Source organism: Physella acuta, unplaced genomic scaffold (genome assembly GCF_028476545.2).
Source record: "Physella acuta isolate Inbredline_101_S28 unplaced genomic scaffold, ASM2847654v3 ptg000502l, whole genome shotgun sequence".
NCBI classification, from domain to species: domain Eukaryota; kingdom Metazoa; phylum Mollusca; class Gastropoda; family Physidae; genus Physella; species Physella acuta.
In genome coordinates this window covers 535,598-558,189 of record NW_026732021.1, presented here as the reverse complement: position 1 = coordinate 558,189, position 22,592 = coordinate 535,598, and the positions used below count along the sequence as shown (strand labels likewise).

At 39.2% G+C, this 22,592-nt stretch overlaps 2 protein-coding genes across 3 annotated transcripts in view; one reads left to right on the top strand and one right to left on the bottom strand.

The window, feature by feature from the left end:
* LOC131944659 (ectopic P granules protein 5 homolog) overlaps positions 1–1,191 on the top strand; it is a 32,843-nt gene extending 31,652 nt beyond the window's left edge. The window contains exon 45 of the mRNA XM_059305428.1: positions 140–1,191. Within this exon, the coding sequence (XP_059161411.1) occupies positions 140–434 (295 nt within the window). The 3' untranslated portion in view covers positions 435–1,191. The remainder of the gene's footprint in view (positions 1–139) is intronic.
* Positions 1,192–1,709: 518 nt separating this feature from the next.
* Positions 1,710–22,592, bottom strand: part of LOC131944669 (plexin-A2) — a 44,841-nt gene continuing 23,958 nt past the window's right edge. The window contains exons 2-27 of one of the 2 annotated variants that reach the window (XM_059305442.1): positions 19,014–20,042; positions 13,914–14,096; positions 13,469–13,591; positions 13,076–13,321; positions 12,771–12,939; positions 12,439–12,529; positions 12,098–12,200; positions 11,852–11,971; positions 11,431–11,535; positions 11,109–11,205; positions 10,672–10,859; positions 10,275–10,423; positions 10,084–10,189; positions 9,820–9,956; positions 9,423–9,590; positions 9,046–9,139; positions 8,607–8,861; positions 8,066–8,224; positions 7,589–7,889; positions 6,929–7,048; positions 5,924–6,007; positions 5,527–5,711; positions 5,249–5,358; positions 4,912–5,086; positions 4,512–4,648; positions 1,710–4,251 (exon numbers count right to left, since the gene is read on the bottom strand). In XM_059305442.1, the coding sequence (XP_059161425.1) occupies positions 4,068–4,251; positions 4,512–4,648; positions 4,912–5,086; positions 5,249–5,358; positions 5,527–5,711; positions 5,924–6,007; positions 6,929–7,048; positions 7,589–7,889; positions 8,066–8,224; positions 8,607–8,861; positions 9,046–9,139; positions 9,423–9,590; positions 9,820–9,956; positions 10,084–10,189; positions 10,275–10,423; positions 10,672–10,859; positions 11,109–11,205; positions 11,431–11,535; positions 11,852–11,971; positions 12,098–12,200; positions 12,439–12,529; positions 12,771–12,939; positions 13,076–13,321; positions 13,469–13,591; positions 13,914–14,096; positions 19,014–20,024 (4,800 nt within the window). In that variant the 5' untranslated portion in view covers positions 20,025–20,042 and the 3' untranslated portion in view covers positions 1,710–4,067. The remainder of the gene's footprint in view (positions 4,252–4,511; positions 4,649–4,911; positions 5,087–5,248; positions 5,359–5,526; positions 5,712–5,923; positions 6,008–6,928; positions 7,049–7,588; positions 7,890–8,065; positions 8,225–8,606; positions 8,862–9,045; positions 9,140–9,422; positions 9,591–9,819; positions 9,957–10,083; positions 10,190–10,274; positions 10,424–10,671; positions 10,860–11,108; positions 11,206–11,430; positions 11,536–11,851; positions 11,972–12,097; positions 12,201–12,438; positions 12,530–12,770; positions 12,940–13,075; positions 13,322–13,468; positions 13,592–13,913; positions 14,097–19,013; positions 20,043–22,592) is intronic. The other variant, XM_059305443.1, reaches the window with a different exon arrangement.

Below are 22,592 nucleotides of genomic sequence, written 5' to 3'. Positions count from 1 at the left end.
ACAAGTGTCCCTACTTCTCATAATGTGACAGTCATTTTTATATACAAATACAGAAAGTCTAAAATTTTAAATAAAAAGTTATTTGGACCACTGCTGCCTCAGTTTTTTTATTCTCCTAACACATTTTATTTCACCCCAGAATGCGCCTGCTCGCCAAGACTCTGTCAGTATTTCTTGCCTCTCAGATTGTGAGCGCTGACACCCTCAGGACAAACTCAGCATCACGCCAGTCCAGCAGCTCCAGCTGTAATGAGCTGAAGGCCCTAAGAAAACATAAACTTTATTCCCAGATGGCATCAACCATTGATAGCTCAATCACGTTCATTCAAGATCCAAACCACACCATACATCATGTAATGACATTATTTGCCAGAGTCGTCAAAGATTTATTTGTGGACAAGAAGTATTTGTGTGATGTTATTAACCTTACATAAAACGACCAGGTACAGCAATCTGAAAATACCGTGGTCAGTCATCACATGATGTCAATACTGAGTCAACATGTTGACAGGAAAAAGTTGTCCATGTTCTGCCAAATGAAGTTGCCATAGATCAACACAGAAATGCAACTCTTCTAGCCTGAAGTTTTCTTGATGGTTGTTGTTGCAATGGTTGTTTTCTGTATCAATTCCATAAATTGTGAAGCTCCTACACTAAGCTTATATAAATATATTGGACACCTAGTGAAATTATTAGAAGATATAGTGTAGCTTATGTGTTTACATGCAAAATAAAAATGCAATATGTGAATGAGATATGCATTTCTTTAGTGTTTTAAATTATACATAATCTGTTTAATTTTTTTTATTGTTGAATCCTTTTCATTATTGGCTTTATGTTGTCAGTCTTTAAACTTGCTCATTTATTTAAAGTTATTACTTATGTCGTGACCTTGATAAAAAGGTAAAAATTGAGCTAAGTGTCTTTCAGTACCTTTTAAACTGCCATTGTATGCCAACTTAATTTTAAAGCCTTATTATATATTTTTAATGTACAAAAAAATATTGCATTTTAATTTATAATATAGTATTTAGATTTATGTTAATTGTTTGCAATATTTTAGTCTTTCATCAGATCACTATCTTTAAATTCTACATCAGTTTCCTGTACATATCTCACACAAACTGTATTTCACAAGTCTTCTGTTGTAACATTGTTGTGTAAATACAAATAAATTTATCCATACCATCAGCACTATTCATTTTTTTATTTTCCATTCTGATCAGTGTTGGGAAGTGAGTTGATACCAGTAGACATGGTGGCTCTTAGCAGGTGTCAAATTCTGATACAAATATCAAGTTACCTGCATATTTATTCTTGTCAGCATCAGTCACTACCTGAGTCCAACAAGATGCCTGCACATTTCTTCTAGGTATAAGTCACCCCCTGCATAATTCTTGTCAGCAAGTCCAACAAGATGCCTGCATATTTTTTCCCAGAATTTCAAGAAAGAGTTGCATCATAATTAAGCCAATGCAATTTGGTGGCAACTATAATTTAGTAATTGTTCTCAAGAAAAGTAAAATAAAGACATTTCAAAGCATTTATTCTTGTTTTTTTTTAAATAAAAAAACTTTAAACCATTGCAACAAAAATCTCAATACAGTATAGTTTAAAACTCATGTTCACCTCAAATCTATCATGGAACACCATTTTTAGGGTGACATTAAATTTTGGTTGAAAGTAAAAAGTTGCGTTGACATTTTAAAAAAATTTTGTCGCCTATTGAACTAAATACACCATTCACTCACTGGTTACCAAATACACACAAACATTGTCATACATGAGTAATATCAATTATCTTACATAAATTATTACAGTAGCAAAACTGCGGTGCTAACTCAAAGCACAGGTATAATTAACATAATAAATAAATATGAAAAAAAAAATCCTGATCTGCTTATCTAGCAATGGTAAAAACTCTTTCAAATGACACGACTACCAATGCTAATACATCAAACAAATAAAGCACATTTTAAATTTAGTATCAAAAATATTTTCAAAGCAGCAGTTGCAAAACTTAAGTGATCAGAGAAATGTACAACTAAACACTTCAATACAATATTGTACAAGTATAGAATTAGTCAAAAATTGCACTTGTAAAAACTGATATGAAAAAGATATAAAAATTGTTTTATTTTGTAAAAATATAAAAATAATGTTCAAATACCATGTGATGTACTGGACTTACAGACTTGACTTAAGAAAAGTTTTTCATGAAAACATGCATTTTATGTCTGGTTGTCAACCTGTTCATCAGCTACTACTGCCACCTGGCAATGTTAGTTGCATGAACATGGCCACTCAACCATTGTGACTGTATAAAAATCATTTGTTCCACCAGACTAGAGTCTGTCAACTTTTTTTCAATGTGATGCCAAATTAAAAGTATACAAAATAATATGTACAATAGGCAACACAGAAAACTTCTTGTATAAAATGCTGCTAGGAAATGACAATACTGAGAATAACTTTTTAAATGTAAATTTTTGATTCAACAGATTTTAAGTTGAAACTGATGATATTATGTAGTTTTCATGATAAACATTGAAATGACTTTCATTTAGATTTGATATCAATATCCAACTTCATAAAAAGACATGTATCTATCCTCTTTCATCTCAAAAAGACTTAAAATATCTAAGAAAACATGACTGAGCATACCAATTGTATGTGTTTATTTTTACATTTAAAAATTATTCAATTTTAAAAATAAGAAGTACAGTAAAAATTAAGTGCTTTGTTTTTATTTAGACAAAAAGGTATCTTAAAAAACATGTTTAGTATGTTTATAATGTACCAACACACAAGTTTGTATTATTTATAACACACAAAATGTCAAATGTGTATGGCAGATTTTATTTACATTTATACAAGGCGATCCAGAGAACTTCACTCAACAGTCAACATCTAGACAGCACTAGCTTGTAGGATTATAAATAAAAATGGTAGCATATTCACACAAGGGTGATCCAAATTTTGATAGAAATTATTATCAGTATTGTAAAAAAAATATAATTGGTCGTTATAATTAAAGTATTATATCTTTAAATTATGCTATCATTAAATTTACAATATGGTTTTAGGAACAAATCAATAACCACTAAAATATGTAATGAACTAAAACCTATTAGCTCTGAAAGACAAAAAAAAATTTGGCATCATTGTATCTATATTCTAAATAAGATAAGTTTTAAATTGATAAATATAAATGTTTTATATTTATTCTGAAACTTTTAAAATCAATGTTCTGTTAAAAAAAAACAGAACTGACTTCTAAAAGAAGAGTGAAGATACTGGACACTTTAATGCCCAGTAGTACTCTATCCCAGTTGAAATTTTATACCTGTATGTTGAGCAGCTTCACAGTTTGTGACAAGAAAACAAACAGTTCAGACATAGACTGGTTGTCCTAAGGCACTCGGAGCCTAGAGATGGTTATTGTCTTAACATATGCTTCATGTATGCTGCTGAACTACTACAGATGCTAAAATTTCCAAATATTTAGTTGGTCATACATTATTTTTCAAATAAAAAATAATTACCTGAAAACAATAAAACCTATTCAAGTAAGGCATTTTTTTAACCCATTCTAAGAAATTTGAAGAATACGTGAATGAGAGTTGTAGATGATGCTGGTGAATGAGATCACAAAAAAACAAAAGATAAAACAAGGCAAGAACTGTGAGGTAAGATATTGCTGAGATTCATAGGTCCACCAGAGCTGCAGTTCCATGCTGAAAAATCTGACCAGTGTGGCACATTTTTCAACTGAGTTACTATTGCACTTTAAATGCACCCTTTTAAATGCTTGTTTTGATTTCACATATGCTGTTTAATGTCACCAACAGATGTATCCATGGTAACAATGTAATCCCTCCTACAAACTTCAAATATAATTGTGGATTCACTCTAATAATGTTATTTCCTTTGAATCTAACTACTGCATACAGAGCCGTCATAGGTTGCTTCCAAGTTAAAAATTTGATGGCACTCACAGATCACTTCACCTCCCAGTGAGCAAGTTTATGATAAAAGTCTTCACTAGAAAAGCTTGGTCCAACATTTTATCCAAATAATTCCTTATATTCTTCTGAACCCCCAACCTCGACTGATGCAGTCAGAGACTGGGACTCAGGCTTGACATCCTGGCCTGATTCTGTGTCGTAAGGGCCGAGAAATTCAAGGAGTCGAGCAAATCTAGGTCGATCAGCTGGGACTGTTTGCCAACAGGAAAGTATTGTTTGGTACCTGAAACATAAATAGATAGTTGAGCAATCTAAGCTGAGAAATCAGGAAATTATAAAATTGGCTAATCAATTTGAACTAAGATATTAGGGATAAAACATGATGGCTAATTTTTTAAATGAGTGTTTTTTCTACATCAACATGAGCAATCCTTGAACTTCTGCTCAAAAGTGAGTTGTTTTCTCATGTGCACATAGCCAGTAACTCACACAGCCAGGGTCAAATGTTTACTGGCAGTGATCTTTTGACCAAGCAACACTTACACATTCTCAGGACACTGTCTGGGTTTGGACAGCCTCTTCCCCGACTTGACCTGTGTGATGACGTCACTAGGTGAGATGTTTGGGTACGGCTCCACTCCTCTGGTCAACACCTCCCACATGACAATACCAAATGACCACTGCAATCATTGGCATACATTCAAGTATTGTAGAAAACAGAAATATTTGAAATTTAAAATATTAAGTCTAAGGAGAATTTTTTCTAAAGGGATTTAACCTAATCAGCTCTAAGGAGTCAATTTTAAAGCCTTAGTTTATTAAACTCGCTGGCTGACAGAATCCTGTGGTTAAAAGTAATTTTTTTAATTTAATTTTTTACACTTAAAAAATATTCAGTATGGCCAGAAGATTTTGTTTCAGTTCACTTTTTGTATCAACTTACAACATCAGAGTGGGAGGAGAAGATGAAACTCTCCAATGTTTCTGGCGCCATCCACCTGACCAGTTCAGAGACCTTTCCATCTGCAGCCACATAGAACTCTTGGGGGAACAAGCTGGCTGTGATGACATAATCCGTCAACTTGATTGATGCTCGTTTGCCGTCGGTTTCTGTAATTCTATTAGAGGAAAGTAGCAACAATTATTTTACAGGATCTGGGTATGGATTTACGAACTGAGGGATGGAAACAAAAGGTGATTTCATGATGACTGAAATCTTTGAGCATGTGTTACTACTTAACATAAGGAATGGATTGAAAGAATCCTGTATCTCAACTTACATGCAATTTCTGGCAGCAAGATTTCTATGTACAATGTGTAGGTTGTCCAGGTAAGCCATGGCATCAGCTATCTGACTACAGTAGACCAACAGATCTGTCAGACTTAGAGACTGTGGATCAAGAGAATGCTTGCTTTATATTCTATATAGTTAGATAGCACTGGACCTACTTGTAAAATAAATGTTACCATCTACATCAGACAATTGTATCAAGTTAACTAGCACTGGACCTATTGATAAAATAAAATGTTACAATCTTCATCAGAGAAGTGTTCTCACCTTGGCTGGTTCCCTAACATAGGACCCTAGGTCTTCTGTGGCCATGAAGGGCATGACGACTATAGGGTCATCACTGGGACTGACCACAGCACCAACAACTCGCAGAAGGTGGGGGTGGGACAGGTCTCTCACCATGGCAACATTCTGCAAAAATTGCTGGAGTGCTTCCGCCTCAGATCGTGGTGCTAAAAATTGTTCAATTGAATCATAGATTAGAATGGTCATCTTGTTAATCAAGGAATTTTACAATAGCTAGATGAATCTAATTAACCAAGTAATTTAACACAAGCTTGACAAATCTAATTAGCTAAGTTATAGTAATTTAGCAAGAGCTAGACAAATCTTCTAATGACAATAGGTAGACATACACCAGTGTATACTACAGCTAATAGCTCACCTTGTAATGTTTTAACAGCTACATCAGCCTGTTTGTCATTTTCTGGGTTTTTGTACACAGCTTTGTAAACCACACCATAATGACCTGATAACCAAACAGTCGATTTCAATATTAGGTCAAAAGGTGTAACAATCATTCAATTATAAATAACTTTCTACTTAGTTTATAGCACTTTAATATTAATACATAAATACAAAATTAATAAAATACTTAAAAAAAACTTTTTAAAAAACCACGTTTTTCTTGTGGACTAAAAAGTAGAAAATAACTATTTACATACATTTGATGACAAAAAACGTGGGTACGTTCACCATCAAATTTCCCGACCCATCTGCCCGACCCACGTTTTTTGTCATCAAATGTATGTAAATAGTTATTTTCTACTTTTTAGTCCACAAGAAAAACGTGGTTTTTTAAAAAGTTTTTTTTAAGTATTTTATTTTCTCCTTTTTAGTCCGTTGCTACACATGAAAAACGTGGTTTTTAAAAAAGTTTTTTATATAGTTTATTTTCTACTTTATCTAATGACTTGATTAAGTATGAATTGACTAAGTGTTTATAAATACACGGACTAAAAAAATCTTGAGCGACCAGGATTCGAACCTGGGTTGTCGCGGCCACAACGCGAAGTACTAACCACTATACGATCACGGCCAGCGCGCTCACATCGATTGGGGCCGAAGTAACTGTGTCAACAAGCCTCCAGTCTTGTCGGTATCTTTAGAAATCATGTCCTCAATTTTATGGTCCTTTGGGCGTAATTAAATTAAGCTAATTACGGTCTCTAATTGCTAGTTTTTATGATTGCATCTGAAATTGTTAGGCGAAAGTAACCTGCATGCCAAATTTCAGATCTATAGAGCAATCAGAAGTGGGCTAATTTTCGATGTCAATTTTAACAACAAACACATCCACGCGAAGCTGAGTTAATAAAAACGTGTTAAAATACACAAATTTTCCTAAATGTACCGTCATAAAAAATATTTTTAAAAATTAAAAATGTACCTTTTCCAACTAAATCACCAATATTCAATTTTTTCCTGGAGATCAGAGCTGCAGCAATACTTTGCTTCAACACTGGCTCTTCAAACTTCCCAAGCAGCTCATTAATGTAAGGTGTAGAGTCTGAAACCATTACAGAAACTTAATGAATCTAACACAAGCTGCTCATTAATGTAAGGAGTGGAGTCTGAAACCAATACAGATATTTAATGCAACTGATCTGAGTGTTGCTCACAGATAAAAGACCTCAGTAATAGAAAATTTAAAACAGAAATCAAATACTATTTTTACAAGTATATCAAAACTTCCTTCTATACTTAAGTTGACATTATGGACCTGATAGTCAATATGGCAGATGAAGTAGATTTCATCTGGGTTTTTTTTTGCAGCATGTGAAGGAAAAGTGTGGTTAGCATTATACCCAGCAGCATTTACTTTCCCTAACTTGAGTCAGGTACCTATCAGAGCTGAGTGGATTCAGAAACAACCTGCAGACTCGAATTGGATATCCGAACACAACTTTTAGGTTAGCAGTCGAGTGATCTACTAGTAGCTGCACCACCCTGTTCCTTCTACATTGCTAAATTAAAAGTGTTAATAGAATAGATGCCAATCACCCTATCACCTGACAGGATAAGAAAATATTGATCATTTTCTACACACCTGAGTTTTTGTCCAGCTGACCACCATTCATGTCCACCTTGACAGGGAGGTTATCCATGGTAATCATCCCCTCCTCTTCTGGTTTGGCACCCTCGTAGTCCTTGAGAACATCTGGGATGTAGTGCTGATCTGGCTTGTGTTTGCGATGGCGGCGCAGCACGCAGAAGGTCAGCAGGACCACGATCAACAAAATGGGCAGTGCCACACCTAGAACAACTCCCAGTCCAATAGACTTGTTGGACTCAGAGGGAGAGTAATAACGCAGGTAGCCAGGCATGGACTTCATGTTGCCAATATGGACCTACAGAAAGTAATTCATCTAAGTATTCATGTACCACTAGACAAAACTATATACATATCATTACATAATTAGTGATTAAAACTGGCAGATTAACTGTAGTCTAGTTAGACTGATTCTGTTGCAGCAAAAGTTTTTAGAGAACTTACTGTTACAGCAAAAAATTTTAGAGAACTTACTGTGACTGGAGCTTTGCCAGTGATGTCTGTACCATCTGGTTTCTCACTAGGTGGCAGGCATGTAATGGACAGGTCACTAGCAGACGTCTGGCTACACAGCTCCTCCCCCACAAACACTTTAACACTGGCCATCAGCACATTCACCACACGAAAACGACCCTGGTGTTTAGAGAAAATAATGTCAATGTTAGTTGTTGTACCAACCGTTCCCATAGATTCTTAACTGTTAGATATGTCAGTTATCAAGTCGAATTTTGTTTTAGAATTACAGAGACTTGTTGAAATGGGTTTTTAAAATGTCTACTGACAGCAAATCTAAATTTTAACAAAGCTATCTCTATGCTATATCTAATGGACCAGCATTGTTGCCACATTAAAACTGTAGAAACAGGAGTATCCAAACTTTTAGAACTTCTAGACATTACAAGTATATTAGAATGTTAAACCAAAATATTATATCCTCTAGACTATATCAGAGTATATCAGAATGGCAAACTTCCACAATACATTTACTGAGCGAGTCAATAAAGCTGATATATACCTGAATAGAAAGCAAATCTTTATCTTGGAACTTTTTAGTTTTGTCCTCCTCAGTGAAGGGTGCTACATAAGGGTCTGGGTAGTACCACAGGGGCCCAAAAGCTTTGTCGTATGAGACGTTCTCCAGAGCAGCCACTGAGGCCATGACAAACCCGTAGTGGACTTCCAGTGGGCTGGTCTCTGTCACATTAACACCTGGGGCTACGATGGAGGGGGACTTGCACTCCATGACATTCACGCTGATGATTTTACAGTCCTGCAACACATTTTAGGTCCAAGCTTTCAGATAATTTTTTTTAAATGACGACTTAAATTTGCAAAAATGCTAAAAAAATATATATAATGATGATGGAAGAATCAACATTTTTTTAAAAATGTACAGATATGTACATTTTAAAATCTGATCCTAAAGTTACAATGTGTGTCAAGTTTTTTCTTACCTCTGTGAAACGCTTGTCTCCATATTTAGTGACAAACTGAGGCTTCTGAACCAAATCTAAACCATTTCCACGGATGGTCATAGAAGTCCCACCACTAGAATACAAAATACAATGTGCTGTTGTAATAGAGCTTTAGCTTTTTTTTTAACAAGCTTACAACTGGCAATGGTTTATCACATCAATAAAACAATCACACAATCCAATCATTAATCTAACCAAATACATTCAGCAATCATGTTATCAGAGTAATCAAATAAAGTCAAAAACCTCAAATCCAATGAAATATACTCAACAATGCCCAATGACTGTGTAAAGATCGGGAGATCTAATATTACCACCACCATTTGACTCCACTGTAAACTTGATGTTGAACTCACCTCATGATAGTCTTGAGAGGTTCTATAATTGTAACAGTTGGGTCAGGCTTGTATGTAAACATCTCCTTGGCCTCCTTCCTGTAGCCACCAAAGCTGACCTCCACTCTCACCACAGTGTTGTTCATTGACTGGGCTGGGATTTTACACTCTATTGCTGTTTTGTTTGCTCTGTTGAGATCATGTTATATGTATCTAGACATCTAAAGCATTGCTGATATATTTTATACATTTTTTTTTTAAATTTTAGTAGCTGCAGGAGAATCCATATGAAAGATAGGTAACTGCTGGAGTGCAGTGCTTATATAATTATAATGCTTCTTTTCTAAATACTGCCTGGATTGTAGTAAGATGTAGTCCATTTTGATTGGTGCCAACCATTGGTCCTAATCTAACTTACTTTAAAACCTCACACATGCCACCTCCCATCTTGACAGTAATTTCACTTCCAGCATCCAAATGGTCACCAGTCACTGTTAGAGTTGTTCCCCCTGATTTTGGACCTTCTTTGGTGGAGATACCAGCAACATTAGGGTCCTGGAAAAAATAAAAACACTTAAATTTATTAGCAAAAAATATCAATGCAACTAAGTTAAATGAAACATTTAAAAACTAGTAGAAAAATCAAAAGATATAAAGATAAAAGAAATGGTAATATACTAACCACAAACATGAATTCTGAGTCTGATTTAGCAGTGTATTTTCCATTGACAGTAACTGATATACTGCCATTAGATACTGTGTCAACACGCCCAGTTTCACAGACAAATCTACAAGTAACAAAGTAACCATTTGTTAATGTAAAGTTAAGGACAACATAGAAGAATGTCAACATAAAACAAGTGGTGTCTTCACCTGGTTGATGGTATGTAGTGGTCAGGTTTGATAGAGCAAAGCCTCCCAGCCACCTCAGCATGTAAGTCTGCGTAGTTTTTCCCTCCCAGGTTGATCCCTGTCACTGTGATCAATGTCGCACCTTGGATGGGTCCAGTGGCAGGGGAAAACTAGTTTGGGAAAAATAAATGACAACATAGTTACATTGGTTTTCAAACATAGCACTAGAGCTGTCTCCCAAGCCATACACAAATAAGGAGCTGTGTTAAATCATTGGGATTGGTCTAGGCACAGAACCAGATGGGTGCCATAAATATGTTGTAATTTATGTTGATCTGAGGATTGTTGTGACTAGACCTTTGTACAACATACCCTAGTGATCTGAGGATTGGGGCAACTAGACCTTTGTACAACATACCCTAGTGATCTGAGGATTAGGGCAAGTAGATGCTCGGTCCAACCAATGATTGCTGCAACTTTTCTGTAGCAGACACTTCCCCTCACAGTTTTCACAAGGTCCCTCGCACCATCCACACTCGTACTCCGCATCCAAGGATAAACACTGCCCACAGTAGGATACCATATGCATACACTTGTATATCTGAACTGTAAAGTTTAACATGAAAAAGATAAGTATATTTAAACCTTTAGGGACTAGCTCTGCTAAAACAGAGGGAGTTGTTATAATAAAACAGTTTATTTTAAAAACTACGCATTTAAACACCCATGTAATAAAACCTCTAAATGAACAAGTAGCATGAAAGTCATCATTTGACATGGGGGTAAATTGTAATGAGCACAGTGACTATACACTATTATATTCTCTATTTTCATGGTATACAGTGACAAACTAACCTTGAATTCCACTTGGATTATCCAGGAGCAGATTGTTTGGTCCCCAAGTGACTTTAAAATCAGCAATTATATACGGGCTTTCTCCATCATACTTGAACTGTAAACACAAATAGTTTGATTCATTTTTAGTCCTAACAAAACTGTAAACATAATTAGTCTGGTTAACTTCTGGTCTATCTTTCTCTTAACAAACTGTACAACTATAAACATAATTTTATTCATTTTTGGTCCATCTTAACCCCTTCCGAAACTATAAACGTAAATAGTACTACTTAAACTCTATCATTTTTTAAGCATATTTAAGTTCCAATTATATACTGACCTTAACACTGTCACAGGTCAAGGTGGAGGAAGAAATTGTGGCCTTGACCCTTGTTTGGTTACCAGAGTGTGAGAATACACAATTCAAGTTGGCCTCTAACTCAGCCTGAAAATACAAGAACCAAGACAGTTAGTATTCTAATGCAGTTAGATCATCACATTTTGATGTTAGTCAGTCAGTCATAACATTTTTCTTAAGTATTTTTACCACATCTACTCATACCCAGTTAACATTAATATTACTTAGGTGCACATTACTGCAGATTGCTATTGAAATAAACTGTGTAATAAGTGTGGTAATGATTTTACAATTTAAGCAAGCTAAAAATAATTACATACATACTTCAGTTATTATAGCGATAAATACAAAGTTTATGCATCAGAAACAAAGAATGAATAAACTGAGAGCGACCACAACTCACCCCAATATTTTTCACTCCCACAGCAATCTGCTTCTCCTGACCTGAGTGGACCAGAATTCCAGATTTCGTAGTCGATGTTGAGATAAATGGACACTTGGTACTGTCTTTGATAGACAACGCCTGAAAGTAAACACAGAGTCTGGTGTAAAAACTGAATGTATCACTAAACTTAGCCATGGGTTTACTGTATCTAAAACAACTTACTTGAGCTTCCTCAATGGATTTACTGTATCTAAACCCACTTACTTGAGCTTCCTTAGGGTTTCCACAGGTCGAGTTTTTATCAACACACTTCCCTGACTTGTAGCACCATTTACACTGATAAGTGCTGTTTGTGCAGCTAGTGCAGCTAAAAAAAACATGGCAGCTCTTTTAGAAATTTACATTCTGTATTGATTTTTTTTTTAAACTTAAGGTGAAACATTGAAATCAAATTTAGTTGCATGCATTTAATAACTATAAAAGCAGATTAGATTTCTATTCTGTTTAGAAATAAAAACTCGACAGCTTTTTTCCGTCTATTTATTAAAAACATAGCTTACAACATATCTGCAATGGTATATAAACATAATAGAGAAACAACTTACGATGTGTGAGGATTGCAGTTAAACACACTAATACTCCTGGTTACAATGGATTTCCCTTTCACATTGAAATGCACATTTAATTTTTCATGATCTGTAAGAATTTAAAGGACCAGTCATTTAAATTTGTTTATACTACGTATCATTAAAATATTAAAATATTTTTAAACACATTCATAAACCCAACCTTTAAGGTAAGCAATTTTAAAATGTTCATCTATTTGGTTAAATTTAAATAGAATTATCCTGGTCAGTTTTGATTTAGCTCAACAGCTTTAGTGAGGAGTGTCCAGATTCTGAGCTAAAAGATCACATCTAGCACGAGCATTACTCACCCTTACCGTGGGCTATTTTCAATGTCTTAGGCAGGGGGCAGCTAATGTGACGATCATTGGTTATAGAGGCTGGTGTATTGTGTTCATTTTCTCCCAGCTGATACAAGCAGCCAAGTTCAAGGTCATTGGATGATGTCAGACTAACAGACTCCAAAGAAAATTTAACAACCTGGGTAGTAAAAAATTAAAAGACGTTAGCAGCATTTTTTAAAATCATCAGTAAAAATACAAAAATAAAATGCCCAGATTAAAACAGTATTTAAATATTTGGTCAAGCGACACTTGTATAAACTGTGTGAAGCTACCTTAGAATTACTGGAGTCCTGTCCTAGAGAATGGTAGCTGATGACGTTAGGTTCCACGTCAGACACATTCAGACATACGTTCCCTGATGCAGAGAGCCAGTATGGCTTGAAAGCTGATGGTGGACAAGTTTGTTTTGTCGTGCAGCGCCCCTCCATGACACACCAGCCACACAGGAGGTTCACTCCATCTACACATTCATCACAGGTTGCGCTACTCTCACAGATATCACTTGACAGTAAATACACCTGTAAAATGTTTTATTATAACGTATTATAACTAAAACTAATTTAATTAATAAAAGTCGATGCCCATAGTGGCTGCAAGTTTACTTATATAGTAAATGTGAAAATCAATTATTGTTGTAGTAAAATATTCTGTTGGTCATGTCTAACCTTTGTAGTGGTTAAAACATAAATCCGTTCTTCAATCTGTGAGTTAACAATATCCAGAACTGGGTCGTTGTTGCCAAGGTTGAATCTCTTCACTTCTGCTGCTACACTTTTTCCCATTAAAATCTGGAGAGAAAAAAAATTTATGAGAGAGCTTTAGCTTTTAAATTTTATTTTATTTTTCACATGTTGAAAGAAGAGACCACATAACAAATCCAAAATTATAAACAATTATAAGATGAAAGACTGACAGAACATAAGGCTTAAAAAATTTGATTTTATGTAAACTTATAATTAGTAGTAAACAGACAGTAGAAAAGATGCTTCTTAGAAAAATTATAAAAATAAAATGAAAGAGGTGATTAGTTAGAAATCAATGCATTTAAAAGATCAGTGCTAGCAAAGTATGTTTTTTTTTTTGAAAATGGGTTAATTTTAACTAGCTGACCTTTAAGACATGGCCATCCTGTGTTCCAGCATGTAGTATGTTGTTTTCTTGTGCAAATCTCAAGGCAGTTATTCTAGTGTTCTTCAACAACAAATCCGGCACAGAGCTAACTGGTGTCTTGGCTTCAAGGCTGGGATAAGCTTGCGACAGTTCTGTACTGGCACACAAATCTACAGGACTAGTCTGGTAAAACAAAAGGAATTTTTAACTTCAGGGCAAAATATACAACTTCAATCATTTAAGTTAACTCTCTACTGTATTGAAAATTTGAAAAACCGGTTAAATGTTATACGGCTGTCTGAATGCCACAATTATAGAATTATAGGGATGGTAGGTTACAAGTAATAAACTCTACAATAATATAACTTTATAATATTAAATCTAACCAAATCCCTTACCCAATTCCTAACTAAACCCTAAGCCTAATAATTTGTCACCATTACACTTCATCTGATACCACAATAACAACCTAAGATCTATTTTCAGCAGTGTCTGTTTTCAGACACCATTAGCATCAATACTCTAACAAACAAAGACTGTATCAAGTTTCCTTGGGTAGATCTACATTTCTAGTTATTTTTTAAGTTGCTTAATTAATAAAACAGTGTAACCAGTAAAAAAGGGGGCTGTTGGATCACTCACTAGAATAGACTAGTAACAAAGGGTTCGGCAGAGATAGTAACAAGGGGTTGGGCAGAGAAAACAATCTTTTCTCCTGGTGATAACCTTTAATTGAGTTTGTCAGCAAAGCTCTATACTGGAGTGTTAACTACAAGAGCAGGTGTGCTGGGCAGCCAACACAGGGTAACAATAGCATATTTCCCACTCCAAAAATAACATAGTTTCCACCCAGCAGAGGGTTGTACCACAGAAGAAAAACAGTAATTAATTTACCTAGTGTAGTCTACACTATTATTATTTTTTTTTGAAAAAAAAAACTAATTAAAAAACTGGGAATGGGTTTTGTGTTGAATGGATTAGTAATTTTGTTAGCGATTCTAAAAAAAATTGTCTTAATAAACAGTGATGTCTTAGGTAAAACTGTGAAAACGTTTTTGCAGCATAGTTATAGTTGTGTTAATATTAACTTTAAATGTAATTGACAGTTTCATCTACCTTAAGATGAACTTAAGTAAATAGATAAATCAAGTAAACATTTGAAAGTCCTAGATCTAGAAAGTCTTCCAAAAATGTTTCATCCTATTTTGACAATGTTATTGCTAACCCTTCCCCTCACAACCCCCCCCCCCCCCCCCCCCATAATCTCAGTAGGCCTATAGTCATAGGGGTAGTCTACAGCCAGGCTAAAAAATATTCACCTGCCTACAAAATTATATAGAATCTACCATGCCGAAGAGTCCGTTTCAATGCACATAGACTCTCTATATAAATAAATGCGATCGACACAGTTGCACACACAAACAAACATGGCAGTAATGTTTATGATTAGATGGATGTGAGAGTCGCATTTTTACTAAAAGGAAAAAATGAGGAAGTTTACATTTCAAAAACTGCAACTTGTGATTTTTATACAAACTTCCTGGAATTAAATTAACTCTTTTACAACGCTGAGATTAAAATTTGTTTCTAAACCAAAATGTTTGGATTTCTTGCAGTGTGTTTCCTGGCGTGTCAGTTTCAAGATTTTTAAAGTGTTTTTCCTCTTCTATTCTGATGTATTTGAACTGGAGTCTAATTAATTGTTAAGTTTTCTAAACCATTCAGTGTTTGTCAAATAAAATAGCGAAATGCTGACAGAAGTGCGCATCACGTATTTTGATATCCGTGTGTACCCAACTAGTCTAGATCTAAGTCCCGCCCAAACCATTACAGTGAGAAGCGCCACTGTTGTGACTAATTCGGTTTGGTCTGTCGGACGGCTGAAGTGAAATTTCCCCGAAAAGCAACTGGAGGAAATGTTTCTCTTGCGTCACAGCTGAGTTGTTCTATTGATTTCTAAGGTCAAGGTCGCAGCATGCTTTATTTTAGTACTTGATACTATTAGTAATTAGATAATGAATGATGACTCGCATGCACGCAATTTTATGTTCAGAAAACTCACTGAGAACGTTTAAAATAAGAAATGTGGCCACTAAATATAGATCTAACAGCTTTGTGATTTATTTCTTTTGGGATTCAGTAGCTTGTACCAGAAGCGTAGCGACCGGGGGGCAGGGGGGTACATATGTCCCCGGGCGCCAACCCTAGGGGCGCCACAATATGCTCATTTTAGCTGCTATTTTGAATTATAAATATAAAAAATATAGGGGGGGGGGCGCCAAATCGAAAGTTTGTACCCGGGCGCCGGGAGGGGTCGCTACGCCTCTGGCTTGTACTACTTAGTACTTGGACTTTATTTAATATTTTGGTTCATTTCTTTTGCTGAACTTTTACATTTTATAAACTTTGCTTTTTATTGAAAAATTGACAAACTAAATTCTAATACTTTATTTTTAACATTATTTTTTTTTCTGATAACTAGCTTAAACCTGAAATAAGTGTGAATTTTAAAGATAACATTTTGATAGTGGCTTTAACTATACGATTTCTCGTGATACACTGTCTTTTTCTCTGGGTAACACTGAATGGTCGTCTTCTACCACAAGCGTTATGTGGTCAGATCCAGGGGCGTAGCGAGGGGGGTGCGGACCGCACCGGGTGACACTATTTAGGGGGGTGACACCAAGGCAAAAAATAGCAAAATATATAGGGAGGGGGTGCAAATCGAAAGTTTGAGGGGGGTGCAAATCGAAAACTTGAGGGGGGGGGGGGTGCAAATCGAAAACTTGAGGGGGGTGCAAATCGAAAGTTTGAGGGGGGGATGCAAATCGAAAATTTGAAAGTTTGTCCCCGGGAAGGGTCGCTACGCCTCTGGGGGGTGACACCATTAAGTGCCGCACCGGGTGACACCCGGCCTCGCTACGCCACTGGTCAGATCTATAGGTAAACAAATAGGCCCTATAAGCCGAATGTGGGCCTATAATATCAGATGGAAATCATTAGCGTTACGAGGAGTTGATTTTGTTTATGATACCGGTCTATGGCTGAGGTGGTAAAATGGAGGATCTGCCTTGGGCTCAGAAAAAATGGGTATGTGTAACTGCACGTGGATAAAATGGGCCTAAAGCCTATGCGTTTAGTATTCTACCCAAGTTTTTCTTGAATGCACGTGGCAGAGCCTACTTTTTTCTATCATAAAAAAATCAAACGACTTCTACAAAGCCAACAAAATAAATTATTTTGATGACTTAGGCCTATACCCGAATAAAATTAATGACCAAACGTAAAGCAATGTTTACAAGAGATACATATGACCTCAGACTGCGCATGTCTGCTGGATATGTTTAGCGTTCACGGGGCTGAAAGGGGTCATTAGCGGATCGCCGTGTACGCCACATGGAAGGAAACGGTTGGGGCGAAGATGAGTTGACCAGGTGGCGAGGCGGTATTTTTATCTGGCCAGGTGTTGATTGGGGGAAACATAAAGAGTGAGAAGGGCATAAATACATTTTATATGCAGGTTTTAGGCGAATCTTTTTGAAAAGAAAACATCAATAGAAAGAAGACGTGGTGAACACTCCAGTGGCGCTGGTGTTTGTGGGATCATTTGGGTGTGTTGGTGGATATGGGGGGTGGGGGGTCTGGTTGTGGTGTATGTGGGGATCATGTGGATGTGTTGGTGGATGTGGGGGGTCTAATGTGTGGTTGATGTGGGGGTCTAATGTGTGGTGTGGTCTTCTTTTGGATTTGTCAGTGTACGTGGGAGATCTGGTGTGATGGTGTTTATTGGGTGTCTTGGTGGGTATTAAGGGTGCGTGCGTGGAGTGGGTAGATTGTGTGTGATCTTGTTGGGTGTAGTTGTGTGATCGTTAAGGTATAGTTGTGTGATCTTGTGGGGGTGGGGGCGGTCTGGTGTGATCCTCCTGAGTGCGTTTAATTTTAATGGTGGTGTTGCCGGCACATTAAGGGTGAGGCCATTTTATGCGAATCTGATAATTTGTGTGTGGGACGGAGTGCAGAGAATATGTGAGTCAACATCTGTCGTAGTCTAATTTTTTTTATCACAGCCGGTCTTTTGGTTGATGTAGAAAACTGGCAAATGCATGGTTAATGGCTAATAATTTGTGACTTAATGGTTGCACAATATCCATTAGCTGCTGGGTAGTTTTAGCTGCTGGGTAGGTGGGGAAGGGGGGGAGGGGGGCTGCCGCTCTCTGTCATTTGCTGTGGGGGCTCACTCTCAGCCCTAGGCCCACTGGTTTCTGTAGGGTTGGGGGGGGGGGGGGGGACACCCAACGCAATCTACCCAATAATAAAACCAGAAATCAGTTTTCTTAATTATAACATGAAAAGCATAAGGAGTTCCAAGACTTGCAATAAAATGGCGATATTTTTTTTCATAAACGCTTCAAAAGGCAGAAAGAAAAAAAATGACGCTTTAAAAAAGAGAGACAACTTTCTTTCAAGTTAAACCATCAACCTGTACTGAAATGTGTGCTTTAAAATGGGCGAGGGGGAGGGAGGGTGTAATATGCCGTCCAAACTACCTTGGGGAAAAATGTAAATGGGGGGGGGGGGGAAGGGGGAGTGGGGTAAAACTGCCGTCCAAGTTACCTTAGAAATAGAGTACTTTTTTTTAAAAGGAGGGAGGGGGGGAACTACCGTCCAAGTTACCTTAGCAAAAAGTAAGCAGATAAAATAGCTTGCACGGCGAGTGCTCAACTTTTCACTGATAAATTATGTGTGTAAAGATAAAGTAATGTTTGTATCACGGCAACGTTGGCTGGGAGACAACACACAAAATATGGGATGGAAAAAACGTCAAAGGGAGAGTAATCTTCGTGAACTAGGGGAGACGATTTCAAGACTTTGGGGCGGAGAGAAGTTATCTAATGACCAAGCTTCTGATGCTCCTTAAGAAAGAAGATAATTGATTGTCAACAACTAATTAAAAACTAATTGTCATGTTTTTGGATTTAAAAAGAAACATTTCTGTCGTCAGGTTCAATTATCAATATTGGATTGTGTTCGCAAAAAAACTTATTATATTATATTATATACAAACTTATTGCAGAGAAGAAAAAATCGAGGTGTACTCACTGTCTTCATACATGTCCTGATTCTCTCGTAATGAGCAGGTCCCACTTTCCCCTGTCCATCGTAGCAGGACTGGACCGTGGCGTCAAATGCCTTGTCAATGTCAGCCATTGAGTAAACACACAGGCTCGTCTCGCTATTTATATCCTGAGAGAACGACACTACCAACTGGTCTCCCTTGACGTCTGCTGCTTGAGCCACGCCCCTGCCCTGACAGTCCAGCTGCATCTCAACGTATGACCGGAAGTACTGGTCAGTGTGACACAGACGACTGACCTTGGTCACCATCTCCTGAGACTTGAGTTCCCGTCTCTGTGTTGTGATGAAGTACACGAATCGACCCGCGGAGAAGCCGTGCACAAACTTCACTTTAAAATTGTTCCGGAACTCCGGCTTGATGCTCATTTTGGTCCCGCCCTGCGTGTCCCTGTAGGAAAGTTCCAGAGTGTTGAGCTTGCGACTGCTGATGCTGGGCACGATGTCTCGGTACTTCTCCGTGCCCAGACTGCTGTACTCGGCCCCCACGTACAGGCTGTTGGTCTGGTTGAGGCCCGGGGCGATGAGCATGACGCAGGAAGACTGGTCGTTGGGCACCATGGGCATGGCCGTGTGGCTGGTCATGTCCGTGATGTTGTCCAGCTTCAGCACCTGGCACGAGCCGTGGAACAGGCTCGTGCACAGGATGATCACGTGATTGTCTGGGTCGACGACCAGGCTTTTGGTCAAGCTTTGGGTCGCCACCTTGGACAGGTTACACGGCACGATTGGCGGGGGGCAATCAGGGTTGTCCTCCCTTGGGCCCGTGGCGGCGCTCTGAATCAAACTGAGGTTGGAGGTAAGTCTGTGCAGCCGGTTGACGCCCCCGATGTAGACGGCGCCAGAGGCTGAGTGTAGCGCCATCTTCTGGAGCAAGTTGTTGTCGGGGTCTCTGAAGGTGTGGAGGATGTGCATGGACAGGACACAGCAGTGCAGGGCCATCAGGAGCACAAGTCGGGGGAGGATGCTACACTCCATGCTGCGTCTCTCATTGATCTAGAAATAAAAGTTAATGTATGTTACAACTCAGACAACTCAGGATAATTTTAAGATTTTCACAGCTGGCCGATACAGAGCCAACAATCTTTACCTTTACTGACCGATGTTCCCAATTTCTAGCGCTACCGCTAGATGTTTTGCCTATTTCAAAACTAAATGCTGTCCCATGTCAACAAAACCTGACGAACATGTTTTCTATGCAGATCTTCCGGCGAATCAACTAAAGCAGAACCCCCACCCCCCCTTCCCCCCCCCCCCCCCCCCCCCACCCCAAAAAAAAACCAGTCGAAATGTTTCTGTGTTATAAAAAATGAACACAAGAAACTGATGTATTCTATGTCGTGAGAGAGGCGAGAATAAATTAAACGACCACTTAATGGTGGCTTGGTGACTGTTGGACCATCACTGACAGCTGGACCAGCCCTAGACCAAACAGCTGGAACAGCCCTAGACCCAACAGCTGGACCAGCCCTAGACCATCACAAACAGCTGGACCAGCCCTAGACCAAACAGCTGGACCAGCCCTAGATCATCACAAACAGCTGGACCAGCCCTAGACCAAACAGCTGGACCAGCCCTAGACCAAACAGCTGGACCAGCCCTAGACCATCACAAACAGTTGGACCAGCCCTAAACCAAACAGCTGGACCAGCCCTAGACCAAACAGCTGGACCAGCCCTAGACCAAACAGTTGGACCAGCCCTAGACCAAACAGCTGGACCAGCCTTAGACCAAACAGCTGGACCAGCCCTAGACCAAACAGCTGGACCAGCCCTAGACCATCACAAACAGCTGGACCGGCCTTAGACCAAACAGCTGGACCAGCTCTAGACCAAACAGCTGGACCAGCCCTAGACCATCACAAACAGTTGGACCAGCCCTAGACCAAACAGCTGGACCAGCCCTAGACCAAACAGCTGGACCAGCCCTAGACCATCACAAACAGTTGGACCAGCCCTAGACCAAACAGCTGGACCAGCCCTAGACCAAACAGCTGGACCAGCCCTAGACCAAACAGCTGGACCAGCCCTAGACCATCACAAACAGTTGGACCAGCCCTAGACCAAACAGCTGGACCAGTCCTAGACCAAACAGCTGGACCAGCCCTAGACCAAACAGCTGGACCAGCCCTAGACCAAACAGCTGGACCAGCCCTAGACCATCACAAACAGCTGGACCAGTCCTAGACCAAACAGCTGGACCGGCCTTAGACCAAACAGCTGGACCAGCTCTAGACCAAACAGCTGGACCAGCCCTAGACCAAACAGCTGGACCAGCCCTAGACCAAACAGCTGGACCAGCCCTAAACCAAACAGCTGGACCAGTCCTAGACCAAACAGCTGGACCAGCCCTAGACCAAACAGCTGGACCAGCCCTAGACCAAACAGCTGGACCAGCCCTAGACCATCACAAACAGCTGGACCAGCCCTAGACCAAACAGCTGGACCAGTCCTAGACCATCACAAACAGCTGGACCAGCCCTAGACCAAACAGCTGGACCAGCCCTAGACCATCACAAACAGCTGGACCAGCCCTAGACCATCACAAACAGCTGGACCAGCCCTAGACCAAACAGCTGGACGAGCCCTAGACCAAACAGCTGGACCAGCCCTAGACCATCACAAACAGCTGGACCGGCCTTAGACCAAACAGCTGGACCAGCTCTAGACCAAACAGCTGGACCAGCCCTAGACCATCACAAACAGTTGGACCAGCCCTAGACCAAACAGCTGGACCAGCCCTAGACCAAACAGCTGGACCAGCCCTAGACCATCACAAACAGTTGGACCAGCCCTAGACCAAACAGCTGGACCAGCCCTAGACCAAACAGCTGGACCAGCCCTAGACCATCACAAACAGTTGGACCAGCCCTAGACCAAACAGCTGGACCAGTCCTAGACCAAACAGCTGGACCAGCCCTAGACCAAACAGCTGGACCAGCCCTAGACCAAACAGCTGGACCAGCCCTAGACCATCACAAACAGCTGGACCAGTCCTAGACCAAACAGCTGGACCGGCCTTAGACCAAACAGCTGGACCAGCTCTAGACCAAACAGCTGGACCAGCCCTAGACCAAACAGCTGGACCAGCCCTAGACCAAACAGCTGGACCAGTCCTAGACCAAACAGCTGGACCAGCCCTAGACCAAACAGCTGGACCAGCCCTAGACCAAACAGCTGGACCAGCCCTAGACCATCACAAACAGTTGGACCAGCCCTAGACCAAACAGCTGGACCAGCCCTAGACCAAACAGCTGGACCAGCCCTAGACCAAACAGCTGGACCAGCCCTAGACCATCACAAACAGTTGGACCAGCCCTAGACCAAACAGCTGGACCAGTCCTAGACCAAACAGCTGGACCAGCCCTAAACCAAACAGCTGGACCAGTCCTAGACCAAACAGCTGGACCAGCCCTAGACCAAACAGCTGGACCAGCCCTAGACCAAACAGCTGGACCAGCCCTAGACCAAACAGCTGGACCAGCCCTAGACCATCACAAACAGTTGGACCAGCCCTAGACCAAACAGCTGGACCAGTCCTAGACCA